General features: G+C 31.1%; 1 protein-coding gene across 2 annotated transcripts; it reads left to right on the plus strand.

The window, feature by feature from the left end:
- Positions 1-26: 26 nt before the first annotated feature.
- LOC139512038 (E3 ubiquitin-protein ligase RNF113A-like) lies at positions 27-14,183 on the plus strand. Of its 2 annotated transcripts, none has more exons than XM_071299351.1 (10): positions 27-178; positions 3,329-3,417; positions 4,174-4,275; positions 5,616-5,723; positions 6,317-6,426; positions 8,628-8,734; positions 9,741-9,830; positions 10,801-10,894; positions 12,000-12,106; positions 13,864-14,182. In XM_071299351.1, the coding sequence occupies exons 1-10, from the start codon at positions 82-84 to the stop codon at positions 13,965-13,967; spliced, it is 1,008 nt and encodes a 335-aa protein (XP_071155452.1). In that variant the 5' UTR covers positions 27-81; the 3' UTR covers positions 13,968-14,182. The 2 variants fall into 2 exon arrangements, with proteins under 2 accessions (XP_071155452.1, XP_071155453.1); XM_071299352.1 differs by having other exon boundaries at positions 50-178; positions 3,332-3,417; positions 13,864-14,183.
- The last annotated feature ends 7,128 nt before the right edge of the window (positions 14,184-21,311 follow it).

Raw genomic sequence — 21,311 nt, forward strand, 5'->3', positions numbered from 1 at the left:
TTGATTGGACACTGAAGTTTTCGTTCATTTATATTCCAATCGCAGAGTTCGTTATTTTTACGCGTCGGAAAATAGTCCAAAATGTCGGACGATGGATCATCACAAAAATCCTGCGTATTTTTTAAGAAAAGCAGGAAAAATCAGCCCACTAGGAAACGGAAAACATCTGAATCTGATGGTATAACATACATTTTTAATATGTGCTCATTGTGTTAGGAAAATGAATTAATTTCGAGATCAGACAGCCATTTTGAACAAAACAAGTATGGTTTTTTATTTTGACGTTTTTCAGACGTCCATGTATATCACATGATAAACAAGACCAGATATTATGAAATTGAACGCTTCTTGTTGTAAATTCCATGTGGTTCAAAAGCGTTGACCGAGGTACATTTTTAATAAGGCATGGCAACACGTATTACTATTAATACTATAAATGTGGCACAATCACAGGGGCTATATAGGGGGGGGGGTGTAGGAGGAATCCAGGTCTGTTCGCGCCCAGTCACGTTCGCGCCCAGTCTTGTTTGCAAATTTCACTTCCACACCCTACGTACACGTTACCACTAAAAGTCCATCTGCACCTTACACATTCGCGCACATTCTTAATGGTTTCAAGTTTTGGCAAGTGTATTCCTTTAAGTACAATTTGTTGTCATTGTCTCAAAAATAAATTGAGACAACGTTTTTTTTGTGTTGCAGTCTGCACGGTTAGCCACTAGTCTGATGCCCCAGACTAGTAAAATTTCATTCGGACTAGTAAGTTTTTGCAAATTTTATTAAAGGTAAAGATCCACATGCATGACATGATATAAAAATAAAATGTTTGAAATAAAAAAAAAGATTTGATGCTAAATTCTTGACCTGAAAGGAGATACGTGACGTGTATAGAAAAGACCTAACATTCTACAAGAAGACTTATTCTTACTTCACTAATTGTTTAATTTTTTATCAATATATGTGTATTACTAATCATGCTAATGTTAGTGTAACGTGTAACTAGGCGTTTATATCTCAAACGTCCGTTCCAGTAAATACTTGGATCCAATTGTCCACAAACAATATGGTAATACTAAAAACTACAACTATCTATATATTATGCACAATGAACTAAAATATACACACGGACTCTTTGCCGATATAAAGTAACAACGGACAATTATATATATATACAAATATAATACAATAAAACAGCCTGTCCTCAAGATGGGACGATGTGACACAGTGTCACTAAAAGACAGTATGGCTGGTACAGTCTGTCTGTATCAGACAGTGTGTGCTGGTACAGCCTGTCCTCCGAGTGGGACAGTCTGTCAATACCAGACAGTGCGGGCTGGTACAAGTTGTCCTCCGAGTGGGACAGTCTTTCACTACCAGACAGTGGGACAGTCTGCTATGTCAACATGTACTTCCACTTTGTACCCAGTACAAAGTATACTCTGAATACCAAGGCCCTTCTAGCACTTAAAATATCCGAAGTACGCTCAGTTGAAGGATGACAGCTCATCGACAGCCAACCGACAGCCTCGAGTGCTGTTTCTCACTCTCTTATATACCTGTGGTCGATACCACTATTTACTTGATAGGGGTGTTCTCTAAATGTTACCCTTACGGAGCATAGAGGAAATCATAGAGTCCCTTACGACCACCCCTATAACTTTCGACCCGACAACTGATTTTCCCGCCAAACATCTAAATCTGCCTAACTCTTTTTCTAGCGTAAACCATGCATTTCTAAGCTAAGATTCTACTCAACTGTAACCTTAACGACCAATAAACATTACATTAGTATGTTCTTTTTTAATTTTTTTTACAATTCTTAAGAAACTGTAAGTAAATGAAGTATAGCTGCATATATACTAAATTTAGTCCTGGTACATGTATCTATGATGAGTTTATATATATGTATCTGATCATGTTTCTGTTTCTGATGATTGTCGACAATGTGACTTATCTGCAATTTTTAATAAAGAAAACATTAGGTTTACAAATATATTAATGTTCCAGCAGATGGAAAAAAACATATCACTGCTTTTATCATTCAGTAATATTTATAATTTATTTATTTATTGATGTTACAGAGGATGATGCACATTTAAAACACATAAATTGCATATTAAATTCACACATATCAATGTATCACCATCTTCGCTAGCTAAGGGTTACGATCCACTCCCTTTCTCCATGTTCTCTTCACCCTTGGCACTTGGCAGATTAAGCCAACATTTGTAAAAACAATGTTGCGCCATCTATCGGAAGATTAAAGTCACGCCCATTCCGAATACATTATTCTTGACTAATGGTAGCACTTGAACTCTTCAATTTGGAGGTAAAAACATGGTAGCGTCTAGATTCTACACACTTGATAAAGCCAGAAACAAAAATATACATCAACATTCATGCATTTGTGCATGAAACATACACAGGAACTTCTACCAATTGAACAAAAACATTAAAGTTGTCACTAAATATAGTCGTATGTTTATAGAATGTTAAGACTTGTTGCACAATAAACACGTGGCATTTGTTTACAAACACTTTCTTCATTTACATGTGATCATGTTATAGGTGCTTTTTGATTGGATGCAGCGAGTTTCGACTGCAACCAACATGACCAATAAAAATCCTTACCTTGTGTCTCCAAAATTTTATCTCAATCCACCAAGGGTGAAGAGAAAGGGAGTGGATCATAACCCTTGGCTAACGAAGATGATGTATCACATACAAAGCAAATTTAGCAATTGTATAGAGCAAGAATAAAATTTTTGAAGCACATCTATAAGACAACATGCATTGCCATTTTCATCATGCACATCTAAAGTACACAGCACATTTGAAACACTCAAAGCACATATAAAACATAAATATTTATCACATACATATGCATGTACAACACACTTATGTATATCTAAAAGACAAAATGCAAAATAAAAATAGTTTTGGTAACATGGTCTATGGAAAAATCAAAATGGCAGTCGAAATGCTAAAAGACCAATTGTATTCAAGTACTTGTAGATTTGCAAATTGTAAAGAATTATTATTCAAAAGCCTTTATCATGTTTATGTAAAACAGGGTATATCATAAATATTTAGCTGTATTTGGCACAACTTTTTGGAATTTTGGGTCCTCAATGCTCTTCAACTTTATACTTGTTTGGCTTTACAACTATTTTGATCTGAGCATCACTGATGAGTCTTATGTAGACGAAACGCGCGTCTGGCGTAATAAATTATAATCCTGGTACTTTTGATAACTATTTACTGATTATACTGAATACAGGTTATAAAACAATGTTATCACCTTTACATGAAATATTTTCCATTTCAGAAGATAAGAAGGACAGTAGTAGTGATGATGGCAATGTTGTTGTAAAGAAAGGAAAGAAAGAAAGACACATAAATCCATTAAAACAATCTGTAAGTATTACATCCATAACTAGATATAGGAAGATGTGGTGTGAGTGCCAATGAGACAACTCTCCATCCAAATAACAATTTAAAAAAAGTAAACCATTATAGATTCCACATGTTTATGGAATACCTTTCATCAAGTATGCTTGAGACATAAAATGGTAAAAATCCAAAATACAAACTATGCAAAACAGAGAAACAGAAAGGGTTTCATCAATCCCATCAGTAGTCAGAAATATTTTAGGGCAGATTGGAGTTCAAAACTTTAGTTTTAATACAATCAAATAATATATTGACTGCAAAGTTATTGACAAATCTGTTAATACAGAAACATTGGCTACTGGGATTGAAATCATTAGTTAAATTCTTAAATAGTTACAGTATTAACATACAAATGATTTTTTTTTCAAGATTTATTGCAGATGAAAATACAAAACCTGATTTAATTTTTGATTTAGTTAAAGACTAAATGATAAGTGATTTCAAATGATTTGTCCTCATGGTCAGATCATATGTGTGTGTACATCATAAGAATTTGTACTACATCGTATGCATGCTTTTTCAATCAAAATTGTGACGTCGCAATGCATTTTTATAGCACGAATAACCAATGAGACTATGATCATTATTTTTGATAACTTTATTTTTGTACAAGTTTACAAAAATTAACTCTTTGATCCGAATAATGTTTGAAAGTGTTTGAGAGAAAATAAATATGTTTTATTTTCCAAAACTTTTTCAATTGTTATATCTTTTTTTTAGACCAGAAAAATAGTTAGAGATAATGTTGATTATTCAAGTGAAAGTGATAAAGAAGAAAAAGGGTCCAAAATGTCTCTCAGCTACAAATCATCAGGTACTGGGGTAAGTACAAAACTTAACCAACTTTTTATATTTTAAAAATAAATTCTTTTTAATTCTTTTTGAAAATAAATTTTTAAAAGAGATGTGTTCTTCTCTGATATTATACAAAATGAATGTAGCATTATTTATAATGAATTCTGTCTATTATTAGTTCAAAAAAGTAAAAAATTGAACAAAAATTTTACATTAAATAAATTGTTTTTAAAAATCATTTTTTTAAAGAGATGTTTTCTTCTCTGATCAATGCTGATAGAATACAAAATGAATGTAGCATTATTTATCGTGGTCTTCTTTAAAGAATTTTGCTGTTTCCCTAACCTAATGATTATGATAAGGGTGAAGTTTGGTACTTATAAAATCGTTTAAAAATTGTTTGCACCTGTCCTAAGTCAGGAATCTGATATTCAGTACCAAGGTAGTTGTTGTTTCTTGATGTGGTTCATAAATGTTTCTTGTTTCTAGTTTTTTTACATATATTAGACTGTTGGTTTTCCCGTTTGAATGGTTTTTAGGTAAAGATTGCATGAAATGCAATCAAAACCTTATGGGACTGACTTGATATCTTAATCTTCCAAGACTTTTCACTACCTTGTTTGCTACACAAAATATAGTGCATTGATCATAATATTCTATACATCCTATCCATGAACATTTGCAGAAATTTATTGATGCAATATATGTTCAGATATTCAAGGCAGGAAATGATGTTACACTTGTCAAGAAAATTACATTACTTTTGCAAAAAAGGTGCAGGAATCTAATATCTGTTCCAAAAATATACATGAAGTCATTATTAAAGCCATCTTTAAAAATTGGAGTTATCTTCCTTTGTCTAGAATTGCTGTTTAATCAACTACAACCAATGCAATATTTATTTTCACTTGCCACTGATAATTTCGAAGAAATCTTTATCCTCAGTGCTTACAAGCACTTTGATTCACTAGTCATTTTGGGGGGCCTTTATCACTTGCTGTTTTTTGTGAGTCAAGGCTCCATGTTGAAGACCGTACTTTGACCTAGAATGGTTTACTTTACAAATTATGACTTGGATGGAGAGTTGTCTCACTGGAACTCATACCACATCTTCTTATATCTTTTGTCCAGACTGATTTGTTATTTCTGGTGATATTTTGAGCCAATATTTTTGTACATTTATGCAAATTATGTTAAATAAATTAATGAATAAAATATCAGTTTATATTTTGATCTCATTGACCAACCTTAGGGATAAAACTAAAACAGGGTGGTAGGGTTTGTCACATTGACCCATCTAGTTATATTTTTGAATACATGCAAATTGTTTTGTAATAACTTAATTGATTTACATTATATTTTTGTAGAAAAGTGAAGGCCCAGGAGACATGGGTGCTACAGCCACAGTTGAAATAGACACAGATTTGAGTGTTGATGCCCAAGCTATTTTTGAAAGATCTGCACAGCTCAGTAAAGTATGTTATTGTAAATCAAAAAATTATTGCATGCATTTATTATTGAGAATTTGTCATTTTACACTAAAATATGATTTTAATTTTTGCAATAATGAGAAAAATTCTGTATAATTCATATTTAAAATATTAAAATGTGAGTTTAAATTATTGTTTTTATAACCTGAGCCCTGTCTCATTTTTCACAATAGTAAAAACAGCGCAATAATTTCTGAATTTGCAGTATTATTTAAGCCATATTAGCAACAGACTTCATAATATTTAGGGATTTGTAAGGTGGCAAAAACTGTCTTCCACTGTAAACAATGTGTTCAATTAGGCCCTAATCATTAGGTTGACATATCTTTCTGTGGACTTTTACAGTGTGAACTAACATGCCAAAAATCAACTTAATCATTAGGGTACATTTTTCAAATCACACCAACATGTTATTGGATGATATGCATGTGATAATTGCCGCGACACTTCACCATAACCTAGCTTTTCTCATTACCTTCATTGTTTTACATTAGTTTTGTAGGAATTTTGATATGAATGTAAACAACATTAATTAACCACAAAAAGTCTTATTTTACTATGGCTTTGTTATTTTATAGGAACTGAATGATAAAGAAGATGATAAGATATACAGAGGAATTAACAACTATGCCAAATATATTGAGAAAAAAGACACAGCACAAGGGAATGCTTCTAGTGGCCATGTCAGGTAAAACTAAATCCTTGTGGCCATAACAGGTAATCTAAGTCTTAGGGGCCTTAACAGGTTAAACAAACTACAAGTACTAGATGCTATATCAGGTATACTCACTCCTACTAAGAGGTAATTTCAGTTAAAACTGACTCCTAGTGGCCATAACAAGTTAAACTAACTGCTAGTACTAATGGCCATGTCAGGTAATCTAACTATTTGGGGCCATATCAGGTAAAACAAAAAACTAGTGATTATGTATTCAAACTCTATTTGTTTAACAGAAAAGGGCCCCAGAAACATAAGGGCCACATCACAAATAGATTACGAAAAATCAATCTGAAAAGATTTTAAGGTGGTACTTAACACTACAGGGAGATAACTCTGTAAAATCAGCTAAACGTTTTAATTATGTTGTGTTGTAAAGGGAATATTAAGCTTCTCAATGATCAAAATAAGTGTTTGTCAAACTGCTATATAACCAGTGTAATTTTTCTGATAAAACGGTTGGTTCAAATTTTTTGAAATTTTTGTATTTTTGTCAAAGGGTCAAAGTAAATACTTTGTCAAAATTTTATGAAAATTAAACGAGCCAAATTAATTTTAGTTAAAGTGTTGGGTACCATCTTAAAGAAACCGATAACTGCAGTCACTGGGCCAAAATAAAAAGATTGTATGTTTGCCCAAACGCGACCGACCCAAAATAAACCCGCCGACTCAAATTCTATTTTTTACGTTTTTTTGAAGAATTTTTTTTTTTTCGGATTTATTTTGGGTCCGCTCCGTCATCGTACAAAACTTAATGTTTTTCGTCTTTGCGTTTGAAAGTAACTGTGAATAAGATTAAAAGAAAGCGTATAAAAGACGCAGTTAATCGATATTCGATGTTCTCTGTTTTGATCTTCTGATTTAACGAACGTAAAGAAGTAAAACATGTGAAGTGGCACAGTTTTTTTTTACGCTGTAGTTGTCTGTACTACCAAACCCGTACCTATATGCTCAATGTTAATTTCATCGTGTTATCGAATATCTGATAAGAATATTCAGGTAGATTTGTTCAAAACCATGTGCAATCGAATATTTTCAATGTTATTCTGACAGGAAATGGATCCGGAAGTTGCGAATTTTTAATCTTGCAAGAAGATTTTGTTTTTACTGAATAAAAAGGAATTATTTCTTGATAAATTGTTGTCTTTAATTATAATCTTTCTTTATCATGTATATTAGATGCCCTTTTATTCAAATAGTTCAAATTTACAAGTCTCATTAGACAAGATCAGTACGTTGCTGTTTGGGAGAATTTGATAAAACTATAATTGTTCACAGAATCAGAAATATAATCTTAACTGAATGTAACTCCCTCTGAATAATTTATTGCAATATAAATCCCTTTTGACAAGAGAAATCTGACTTTTGACAGAAATATTTTTTTCACATGTGCAAAAGTAAAAACATGTTATGGACGCCATATTGGATTTTTATACAAATTTGTGAGGAAGCCTCTAGAACCATGACCTAAAAATAAATAGTCTTCAGCAAACGTTAACGTTATGCAATTATATTTTATCAATAATGATTGTTTTCAAAAATTTAAACTTGATTATTTAAAGAAATAAAATTATAACAAATACGGCTTTGATCTATTTATAGCCAAATTAGTTTACCTGTGTGATAATGTAAATACAAATTTGTTTTCAAAACATAAAAAAGACACAAACTAAGGATGGTAGATAATAATTCATATAAATATTTTAGGACATTTAATCTATTTTAATAGAAATAGGATTTAAAAACTGCAAATAAATTTAATCATTACATAATCTGCTGATATTTTTTTTACACAAACATCGTGTTGATGGAACTGTTGAAAATCACTTCATAAATCCACCAGCCCTTTCACACAGCTAGCAATTGTCAGTGTTATAAACATCTCAGGATACAAATCATATAGTAGACTTATTTATTTATAGAGGTTTTAAATTCATGGCTTTTGGTTTTCTCTACAAAGGTTTGACGGAAAAAAAGATATACTGTTTTAAGATCTTTTAATATTTTCATGCAAATTCTGATAAAAAAAAAAAAAAAGAATTTGCCTACCTACCTACCCACACCCAGTCATCATGGGTCGGGTTTGGGCAAACTGAAATATTTTTAATTGTGGCCCTGTGCCATGTTGATATATCAGACATTTCATATATTTGTATTTAATCTCATTGTAGGAAAGGACCAATAAGAGCCCCTGCCCACTTGAGGGCCACAGTGAGATGGGACTACCAACCAGATATATGTAAAGATTATAAAGAAACAGGGTTTTGTGGGTTTGGAGGTAAGGTCTGCATGCTTTGTTGCCTTATAGAATATGTGCGTTACCATAGTAAAAGGAATTAAAATCAAAATGTTTCATGTAAAACTAATAAAACTAAATTTAAGGCTCTTATATCCATCTATTTCATTCAGTCAATTGTTTAACTACATTTTGCATTTTAATGATAACATTTGGTTTCACAACCAAGACACTTCTCAGTTACTGTAAATTCAGAAATTATTGCGTGCACTTATTATTGCGATTTTGTCATTTTACACTTGAATGCGATTTTTATTTTTACGATTTTGAGAAAAGTCATGCTTAATTCAGTTAAAATATTACAAAATGCGAGTTTTAATTATTGCGTTTACAACTCAGTCGCATTATTCGCAATAATAAAAACCTCGCAATAATTTCTGAATTTACAGTTACTAAGAAATTACAGTCATACAACTTTGTTGGAGGCTGCATTGCAGAGAGAATAATAGCTTTTACCAAAAATGTCACTCTGACCTTCAAATTATGCCTTATTAAGATTTAGTGAGTTTTATGTCTGAGTACAGATTATTGAACGTACTATAACATAAAATGGAAAAAAGGTGCATCTTTTTTTTTGATAGCAACCTTCCTCGAAAACCATGTCACTGTGACCTTCTTTTCACACATTTGAAGTTCTGTTTTATTTTATTTGTGAGTTCTAATTTCCTATAGTTAATTTCCTGCACTCCTTGAACTGCATGTAAAAATTCATCCTAGGTAGTATTAAGCAACACACATAAAAGTATTTCCTTGGACTTTACATTCCATAACTAGAAAAGCTTTAAATGTGTCTGAGACTCTGAGTGCAGATTTCAAATACTAGTTGACATTTAGTATTATCAAATTATTAAATAGCGAAATCAAAGTTCAAACACATCAATGAAAATCCAATGAAAAACAACTGTCACAATCCCAACTTTGTAGAGTCATTTCCTTTAGAAGATGGTGAATTAAATCTGGTTTTATAGCTAGCTAAATATATTTTCAGACAGTTGTAAGTTTCTTCATGACAGAAGTGATTATAAACATGGCTGGCAGTTAGAAAGAGAAATGGATGAAGGAAGATATGGCACAAGAGGTAAGAAAAGAATATTGTGGTTTCATTGTTATTCGATGGATTCCAATTTTCGTGGGTACAGGGGAACCATGAATTTAGATATTAACAAAAATTGCAAATTGCCTAAAAAAATGTATGCAGACTTTACCAAAACCACAAAATTATACATGTACAAATGTATATCCATGTATATGCAAGTTTTCCTCAAACCATGTAAAGTGGTACCAACAAAAAATAATAATGAACCCACAGTTTAAAATTAGAATAAACTACATTTACTTTTTTGAAAATCTGTGATAATGAAATACTGTTAAATTATTCATACTAAATATATAATGTACAATATTTTAGGGATATAAATATTTTTTTTGTAGAATTTTAATGATTAAGGAATAGGTCATTAATATGGCTTTTATTATTTTATGGACATGGACATAAACGTATTATTGATATGGAATATTTAAGATATTTGTTTGTTTTTGTTAGGACAGTTTGGATTATTTAAGTGATATTATAATTTTGTTTTAGAGGATATAGTCTAGTTATGATTTTTTAGGCATATAAAAGACTTGGAATATCTGTTATGCAGGGTTGCTTTCAAGGTGTTGAATATTTCATTGGATTTTTATTGTAATTTATAGATGAAAAAATGTTAATCTGAGGTATAGGAAGTCTGTATCTTGAAATTGCAAATCGGATGTAAATTTTGTTCCCTTTTGAAGGCCTTGATGTCCCTTTGCCAGGGGATTTGTCAATCAGTGTAGATGATTTGTGTCATAAATTCTTGGAATTTTAGTTTACAAACAATGGATTTTTGCCCAATGATGTTACGTTATATTGTTCCTAAACCAATCAAAATATTTTGGTGTATGTTTTAACCACAATGCATTAGATTCAGAAATGGTTAATTGAATACTCCATATATCCTTTTGTTTCTATTTCTATGTTTGAATAACAGATGTATTACAGTATACATACATTTATTTTTCAGATGCCGTAAATTATGAAATCAGTTCTGATGAAGAAGATTTACCTTTCAAATGTTTTATTTGTAGAGAATTTTTCACAAATCCTATAACAACAAAGTAAGTTTCAAGATAAAATTAGAAAGTTGTAGAAATGACATAAGCATTTGTGAAGATAAATATTCTTTCTTTAATTTTTGTGCTATTTATACATTTCTTGATTTGTGTGAGAAAAACATTTCTCCTCACTAGTAAAATTTCTGTTCTCAGCAAATATTTGGTTGAAATTTAATTATGACGTCAAATTTTCTTGGTTTCTTATAAATTTTCTATTGTGACATCATGAAAAAAGATGACCATCCCTGATGACGTCACAAATAACACAAGTTTCTGGAAATCTTTGAAAAGGAAGGATAAAAATCATTAGAGAAACAGAAAATTTCAAATAGCCAAATATTAAATAAAGCTAAATCTCACTTGTTGAAAATGTTCACTTTATCTATCTTGAGCTGAAGGATATCGTAACTCATTTTCAACAGAAGAAGGATCTGTATCTATAAAATCTAAATTTTCTATTTTCTTCTTTCCTTTATGTCCACTTTACAGTACTGTACATTCAGAAATTAGTGCATGAATTTATTATTGATTGTTTCAATTATAAGACAAAAATGTGATTTTAATTTTTGCGATATTGAGAAAAATCTGGTTTAATTCATATAAAAGAATTAAGAGTAAATTATTGCGATTCTAACCCTGTTACATTTTTCGCCATAATAAAATCGTCACAATAATTTCTGAATTAACTGTACATCAACAACATCTTTTAAAGTTTAATATCACTTGAAAACAGTCTTGAAACATTATTATATAATATATACACAAGAATGTGACAACAGAACGTAAAGTCTAATAATATAGTAAAGTTTTACAGAAACCCATATAAAGATTAATTAGATACATATAGGAAGACGTGATATGAGTTCCAATGAGACAACTCTCCATCCAAGTAACAATTTATAAAAGTAAACCATTATAGGTCAAGGTACAGCCTTCAACACAGAGCTTTGGCTCACTCATAACAGCAAGCTATAAAGGGCCACAAAAATGACTAGTGTAAAACCATTCAAACAGGAAAACCAACAGTATAATCTATATAAAATTAAAATGAAAAACAAGAAACACTTAAGTCTGTATTTTTGTTTGACATTTCAACTTTTTATTACAGGTGTCAACATTATTTTTGTGAAAAATGTGCATTATCTCATTATAAAAAGTCAAAGAGATGTTTTGTGTGTAATGAGCAGACAAATGGAGTCTTTAATCCAGCAAAAGGTAAAAACTTTGATAACGTAGTTTTAAGTTTAATATTTTTACATTTTTGGTCTAAAATGATACAAAATTACATAATTACAAGCAAACAAGAAGGTTTTAGATTTAACATAGTGTACAGTTCAATTTATAAAACATCTCACCTGTTTTCCCTTTGAATATGTTTTTGACTGTTTTGACTGTTTTGACTGTTTTGACTGTTTGGCTTGTCAAAAAAACATTACTCTTATACCATGACAAAATGGTATCCAACTATTAAAGTAATTGTAATGATGTCCACCACATTTTGTCAGAAAAAGGGCCAGCATCAACTTTGTGTTGACAGTTTCAATATATTTTCACAATGTGCCATGTGTACCCCTCATTTCAAACATGCATATAATTTTTTTATGCCTTCATATGGAGTCAATTCATTGCATGTGAGATGTCAAATATCAGGCTTAATCTGTTTCAAAGTTCAACTTTGTCATTCTACTTTGTAAAATTTTAAGAAAGGGGAAATCTGTTTTACCTCAACTTTGTGTTGTTTGTTGTTATGTTCATTGAAACAAGGTCAGGTCACAATTTTATTATTTCTTGATGTAGACTCATTATGTACATATGTATGATGTATTGGATATTGGTTTGAACTGACCTATGACAGCTTTTGAATAGAATATTAAAAAATATTAGAATTATTTGCTAAAAATATTTTAAAAACTAAGCTTGTCATTCAAGCCTCCATATTTTTATGCCCCACCTACGATAGAAGAGGGGCATTATGTTTTCTGGTCTGTGCATCTGTTTGTTCGTACGTGCGTCTGTCCGTGCGTGCATCTGTTCTTCCCACTTCAGGTTAAAGTTTTTTGGTCAAGGTAGTTTTTGATGGAGTTGAAGTCCAATCAACTTGAAACTTAGTACACATGTTCCCTATGATACGATCTTGCTAATTTTAATGCCAAATTAAAGTATTGACCAGAATTTCACGGTCCACTGAACATAGAAAATGATAGTGCGACACATTCTTGTTTTGTTATCTATTGAACTTCATCATGATATTGTGTAGGTTGAATAACCACACAATTTAGTGTTGTACTGCTGTGACTGACATATGGATTGACATATAAAAAGCCCTGAAATGATATATTTTGAAGAGGCAAGGATAAAATACAGTAAAAGAAATAAAACATTTTGTTCATAAACATAACATGTGTTAACACATTAAAAAAATAATTGATGCAAGCTATACTTTATTGTAGTTTTAACATTGGTAGGCATTATATTCGTGATTATTTTTGCTCGAGCGATCTTGTTAAAACTAAAATAAAGTATAGCTTGCATCAATTATTTCGATTCTGATTAGGACAATTAAAAGTAATTTCTATGTCCAATGTGTATAGGTGTGGAGTGATTGTGTAGGCTCTTCCATGAACCTCCCTTTTTGTTTTTAAACAATCAAACAACTGGCAATGGGATTTTTCTGAGGGAGGAGTTTGAATAGCCAGCATGAACTGTTGTCGTATCTAGGTCAAATATGTCAATTTCGACTTGCATCACTTTACAGTCATAATAAATGAATAAGTAACAACATGTGCATCATTTAAGAGGTTGGAAGTGTTTTAAGTAAATTGAATATATTAAATGCATGCCAAATTGAAAAAAAAATCATTATTCTGCAGTAGTCAATATAGGCATGTGCAAAGAAATTTTATTGGATTTAGAGCATGGGTTTATTCACAAAGGGAATGCAGCACGTCATATTAGAATTTTATTTTTTGCAGAATTAATGTCCAAGATTGAAAAAACTAAAGCAAAGAAGGCTGGATATGACTCAGATGATAATAAACGCAGTGATGCAGCAAACAGTGATAGTGACAATGGTTGACCTATCAAAATGCAGATAACAGTGACAGTAAAATGGTTGGTCAATCATGACTCTGAAAACATTGACATTGATAATTGTTGACCAATCAAAAACATCTTCATTGGAATTTTACTACATATTCAAATTGATTTTTACAAAGTGCTTTGTAAGGTTGCATAAAAGTTCAAATTTTATAAAATGATTGTATCATGGTAACATTTCATGCTACTATCAAGATTAGCTGCGGAACCGTAGCTCTTAGGTCCTTATGTTATTTTTTGACTATTTGCGGACCATAGAGCTACGGATTTTTCCTATTTCAAAACGTTCGGAATTGCGACCCAGGTTCAGGTCGCACTTATTTCCCCAAAAAATTATTGTTTATAATCCATGCACAGCTTGTCAATATATATAGTTCGTTTCGTTAGATATTTTTCTAGGATATGACGTACCTATTTATGTTTGAATATTCATTTCCTTAACACTATTATCTAATTATTTCCATTTGTATACATTCTCCGCCTATTTTGTTCGGCCATATTGAATCTCGTCGTGACGTCACGAAAATCAAGAAAAGATAACTCAAATATCCTCGATCTCCTATGTTGGAGGTAAGGAACGCCTACGAAAAACAAGAACAGATAACTCTTTTAGAAAAACACGTGTTGGTTTGTTTACTTATTTCTAAGCGAGAATCGAGTGTTTTTAAGACTTTACAACATTAGTTCATACGAATTTTTTTAATAACTTGAAAGAATTATTATTTCCTTTAGTATTTAACTTTAATAAAACTTACTTTTATTCAAAAAGTCATGAAAATAAAATAAAAGACAACGTAAACAACCCAACACGTGTTTTCCTATAAGAGTTATCTTTTCTTGATTTTCGTGACGTCACGACGAGATTCAATATGGCCGAATAAAATAGGCGGAGAATGTATACAAATGGAAATAATTAGATAATAGTGTTAAGGAAATGAATATTCAAACATAAATAGGTACGTCATATCCTAGAAAAATATCTAACGAAACGAACTATATATATTGACAAGCTGTGCATGGATTATAAACAATATTTTTTGGGGAAATAAGTGCTACCTGAACCTGGGTCGCAATTCCGAACGTTTTGAAATAGGAAAAATCTGTAGCTCTATGGTCCGCAAATAGTCAAAAAATAACATAAGGACCTAAGAGCTACGGTTCCGCAGCTACTATCAAGATATGCTAGGCTCAATGTGTTATGTATGTATGTTACATATTATAGCCCTATTACATATTTTAATAAATATGATTTTGTTAAAGTTTTTTTTATATTGACATTGTGATATTTAATTGAAATTATTTACATAAATTTTGAAATTGAAATGAAAGAGATTCAAATTGACTTGAATTGGATGCAATATCTGTTGAATATTATAGTTGTTCTACATTTTTGTGGCAGTTTAGCTACCCTATGCTAGGATGTTGAATTGTTCCTGTTCTCTAACTTTAGTTTGCCTCAACCAAATGTTATCAAACTTATACGCAATGCCTATTACAACAAAAATCAAATCAAGATTGAATTTTGATGGGATCACTTTTGCTGTTCTAGAGGAATGCCCTTTTATAAATGGAAAAATTGCTGAATTTTTCATTTCCAACCTGTCACTTAAGTTTGCCACAACCAAATGTTATTACGACATAACTTGCATTGTTCTTCAGCTATATTCCTTTAAAATGTCATATGCAAACTGGGGGTCATCTAGGGTTGGCAAACACCTAGGTTTTACGAGTATTGCAATGCCAAGTGAGAAATACTTGGAAAACCTTGGTTTTACTGGGTTTAGTGAGTGATACTGGGCAATGCTAGGTAATATGCAATTTAATTAAAATTAAATCTCTCACTCACTCATTTTTTAATGCTTAGTCGCTGCGTAGTAGCAGCGAATAAGCATTAAAAAATGAGCGAGTGAGAGATTTAATTTTAATTAGATTGGGTAATATGAAATATTAGTGTGATTCTCAGATGATTCCAGATTACAGTTGTTTTATAAATAAGATTTATAGATATTCCCCCTAAAACATTTATAAACCTATTAAATTGCTATTCTGTCTTAATTGGTCAGACTGTTTCCATGGAGCCAAAGTATTCTCTTACTAATTTTCTATATTTTTATACGACCGCAAAAATTTTAATTTTTCTTCGTATATTGCTATCACGTTGGCGTCATCGTCGTCGTCCGAATACTTTTAGTTTTCGCACTCTAACTTTAGTAAAAGTGAATAGAAATCTATGAAATTTTAACACAAGGTTTATGACCACAAAATTGGGATTGATTTTGGGAGTTTTGATCCCAATATTTTAGGAATTAGGGGCCAAAAAGGGCCCAAATAAGCATTTTCTTGGTTTTCGCACAATAACTTAAGTTTAAGTAAATAGAAATCTATGAAATTTTGACACAAGGTTTATAACCACAAAAGGAAGGTTGGGTTTGATTTTGGGAGTTTTGGTTCTAACAGTTTAGGAATTAGGGGCCAAAAAAGGGCCAAAATAAGCATTATTCTTGGTTTTCGCACAATGACTTTAGTTTAAGTAAATAGAAATCAATGAAATTTAAACACAAGATTCATGACCACAAAAGAAAGGTTGGTATTGATTTTGGGAGTTGAGGTCTGAACAGTTTAGGAATTAAGGGCCAAAAAGGGGCCCAAGTAAGCATTATTCTTGGTTTTCACACCATAACTTTAGTTTAAGGAAATAGAAATCTATGAAATTTAAACACAAGGTTTATGACCACTAAAGGAAGGTTGGGTTTGATTTTGGGAGTCTGGTCCCAACAGTTTAGGAATAAGGGGCCCAAAGGGTCCAAAATTGAACTTAGTTTGATTTCATCAAAAATTGAATATTTGGGGTTCTTTGATATGCCGAATCTAACTGTGTATGTAGATTCTTAATTTTTGGTCCCGTTTTCAAATTGGTCGACATTAAGGTCCAAAGGGTCCAAAATTAAACTTAGTTTGATTTTGACAAAAATTGAATCCTTGGGGTTCTTTGATATGCTGAATCTAAAAATGTACTTAGATTTTTGACTATTGGCCCAGTTTTCAAGTTGATCCAAATCGGGTCCAAATTAAACTTTGTTTGATTTCATCAAAAATTGAATAATTGGGGTTCTTTGATATGCCAAATCTAACTGTGTATGTAGATTCTTAATTTTTAGTCCCGTTTTCAAATTGGTCTACATTAAAGTCCAAATGGTCCAAAATTAAACTAAGTTTAATTTTAACAAAAATTAATTCTTGAGCTTTTTTGATATGCTGAATCTAAACATGTACTTAGATTTTTTATTATGGGCCCAGTTTTCAAGTTGGTTCAAATCAGGATCCAAAATTATTATATTAAGTATTGTGCAATAGCAAGAAATTTTCAATTGCACAGTATTCAGCAATAGCAAGAAATCTTCAATTGCACAGTATTGTGCAATAGCAAGAAATTTTCAATTGCACAGTATTGCGCAATAGCAAGAAATCTTCAATTGCACAGTATCGTGCAATAGCAAGTATTTTCAATTGCACAGTATTGCACAATAGCAAGAAAATATCTAATTTCACAATATTGTGCAATAGCAAGAAATTTTCAATTGATTGGAGTTATCTTTCTTTGTCAAGAATAGTAGTTGAATCAACTTAAATCATTGTTTTATACAATATACAATGTATATTCACTTTTACTACCAACTGATAAATTAAAAAAATCTTTACCATTCAGTGATAACAAGCACCTTTTGTTACATTTTAATATTTTATGATGTATTTAAATGAGTAGTTATTGTTGCAAACTCCATTAGAAATTTGAATTGAGATCAGTTTTTGAAAAAGGGAAAGGGGGATGTGAAAAAAAGGGGGGGGGGGGTTAAATTTTTCTCATTTCAGATTTCATAAATAAAAAGAAAATTTCTTCAAACATTTTTTTGAGAGGATTAATATTCAACAGCATAGTGAATTGCTCAAAGGAAAAAAAAGTATTTTAAGTTCATTAGACCACATTCATTCTGTGTCAGAAACCTATGCTGTGTCAACAATTTAATCACAATCCAAATTTAGAGCTGAATCCAGCTTGAATGTTGTGTCCATACTTGCCCCAACCGTTCAGGGTTCAACCTCTGCAGTCGTATAAAACTGCACCCTGCGGAGTATCTGGTTTATTTTAATTTAGAGAAATATATTAATTTTGTAAGGAAAATTACTTTTCAGAATGTTTTGTTCTTTATCTTTCTTATACTGTAAATTCAGAAATTATTGTGTGTATTTATTATTGCAATTTTGTCATTTTAGACTAAAATGCGATTTTAATTTTTGTGATTTTCAGAAAAATCCTGTTTGATTCATATGAAAAATTCAAAATGCGAGTTTTAATTATTGTAATTTTTTTGCATTTTTCGCTATAATTTCTGACTTTACAGTAGATAACCATTTTATATGGTGCCATCCTAGTTTGTCCATTTTTAATTACATGCATATATGAATATAGGGCAAATTGTTATTTTTAAAATTTAGGCATATTATTAACCAATAATTATCTTTTAAATATTATAAAGAATACTTATTTTTCATTGAAAAGTGATTCAATATTGAGATTTTAAAAAGGAAAAATATTATAACAAAAATTATATATATGATAACAAAAGAGATAAATGTTATAAAGATATTAATTTTGAAATTTGTGAAGGACAAAATATTATAATAAAACAATAAATATAATTAGGAAAAATATTAAGATAATTATGATAAATGTCATAACACTTAAAAATGAGATTATAAAATTAACTAATAAACAAAAATAATTGTAATTAGATTTATATCTTTTAATCTTTATCTTAAAAAGTAAAATCACAAAAATACTGTACTCCAAGGAAAATTCAAAAAGGAAAGTCCTTAATCAAATAGCAAAATCAAAAGCCCAAACACATCAAATGAATGGATAACAACTGTCATATTCCTGACTTGGTAAAGAATTTTCTTATGTAGAAAATGGTGGTTTATACAAAATTCTCAGAAATGGTCCTGAATATGTCATTTGTTGTTTATACTGTATCTTTTCTTTGGTAAGTGTTATTCTGTTATATCATAGGGAAATGTGTGTTTAAACCTGAGTAAACATCCAACCTGATACCTTCTTGCAAATCTCTTCGACCTGACAGTTAAAATAATCCTGATGTAACTATCTGCCCTACATTTCAACTTTTGCTAATAAATGTGTCCGTGAACACAATCCTCAAAGTAAACTCATCATAGATACCAGGACTAAATTTAGTAGATACGCCAGACGCGCGTTTCGTCTACAAAAGACTCATAATCCAAAAAAGTTTAAAAGGCCAAATAAAGTACGAAGTTCAAGAGCATTGAGAACCAAAATTCCTCAAAGTTTTGCCAAATACAACTAAGGTAATCTATGCCTGAGGTAGAAAAGCCTTAGTATTTCAAAAGATTCAAAAATTTGTATACAGTAAATTTATAAATATAACCATTTCAATGACAATTCATAGCACTACTGGGCTTGTTATACCCTCGAGGAAATAAATCTCCACCAGCAGTTGCATCGACCCCGTGGTTGTAAATAAACTCATCATAGATACCAGGACTTAATTTAGTATATACGCCAGACGCGCGTTTCGTCTACAAAAGACTCATCAGTGACGCTTGAATCCAAAAAAGTTAAAAAGGCCAAATAAAGTACAAAGTTGGAGAGTATTGAGGACCGAAATTCCTAAAAGTTTTGCCAAACACAGCTAAGGTAATCTATACCTGAGGTAGAAAAGCCTTAGTATTTCAAAAAAATCAAAAATTTGTAAACAGTAAATTTATAAATATAACCATAACAATGACAATTTATGTCAGTATAAAAAGTGCTGACTACTGGGCTTGTGATACCCTAGGGGAAACAAATCTCCATTAGCAGTGGCATCGACCCAGTGGTTGTAAATAAACTCATCATAGATAAAAGTCACACATAATGAGTTCATAGTAATTTAAATAATTTAATTACATCTGATTTATTTCAGAACTCAACATTTGTACTCATGATATATATGTTAAATTAAGGATTAAGTGCTCATATCAACATTATTATCAACCTATTTGTTTCCTGTTATAACTTTTTTTGTAAATGAACTCCTGGGAAACATTGTGTAGCAATGCCTGTGGTTGAATGAAACATAAATCATAATTAAATTAAAACTTTATATAATTTTATATATATTCATCACTTATTTGGCCCTTGAGGTTTCAACTCCGCTAAAAACTTTAATTATTTGCTCCATGCCCAAACCAAGTGCCTAGCTATGTGTATACTGAATATTATAGACCCCTTGCTTGACATCACACCAATCCAATTGGAAGGATGGTTCAAAATAAATTTGCATTTAAATGACTGGATACTAAAGGCAGCATACTCAGGTTTTTAATACACAAATTCTAAATGGTATAATAGTACTCTTATTGTAAGGAATTCAAACTGCACACAGGTTAAGGTATAAAGAAACAAAAAGAACAAAGAAAGCCAAATGCTACAAGTGGTCACTTATTAACAAGACATGTATATTTGTATTGGAACTGATAAGAATATGTTGTAAACTTCACATCTAACTGATTGAGATATGATAATAAATCTGTTTCGTCTCAATAATAAAGAAAACACATCCTGAAAAAATACTAAAATGATGACTACTGAGTGTAATGAAAATCAGACTATGCATAAACATTACTTATACTAGTAATACTTGATTAATATATTTAAGTACACACAATGTTTCGTTAACTTGACAAACTTAAATGCTTAATAAAATCATAAAATCAATTGCTGACTTGGCACAGGCATTTTCTTATTAAGATAGTTGTGGATCTAATCCGATTTTTTAGCCAGCCAAACCTCTCACCTGTATGGCAGTCGCATAACATTCCATTATATTGACAACGATGTGTGAACAAAACAAGTAGACAAAACGTATGCAAAATTCAGTAATTGGTATATCGTATTGAATTATAAGCCAGGTACCTTTATTAACTATTCCACCAATAAAGTGATGCAACTGCTGGCGGACGTTTCGTCCCCGATGGTATCACCAGCCCAGAAGTCAGCGCTTTGGTTTTGACATGAATATCAATTATATGGGTGGGTTTTTTTTTTATAGATTACCCGTTTACATAAGTATGAATTTTTCGAAATACGAAGGATTTCTTATCCCAGGCATATAGATTACCTTATCCGTATTTGGTACAACTTTTTGGAATTTTGTGTCCTCAATGCTCTTCGACTTTGAACTTGTTTTGCTTTATTAAAGAGGGACGAAAGATACCAAAGGGACAGTCAAACTCATAAATCTAAAAC

Source organism: Mytilus edulis, chromosome 2 (assembly GCF_963676685.1).
Source record: "Mytilus edulis chromosome 2, xbMytEdul2.2, whole genome shotgun sequence".
NCBI lineage: Eukaryota > Metazoa > Mollusca > Bivalvia > Mytilida > Mytilidae > Mytilus > Mytilus edulis.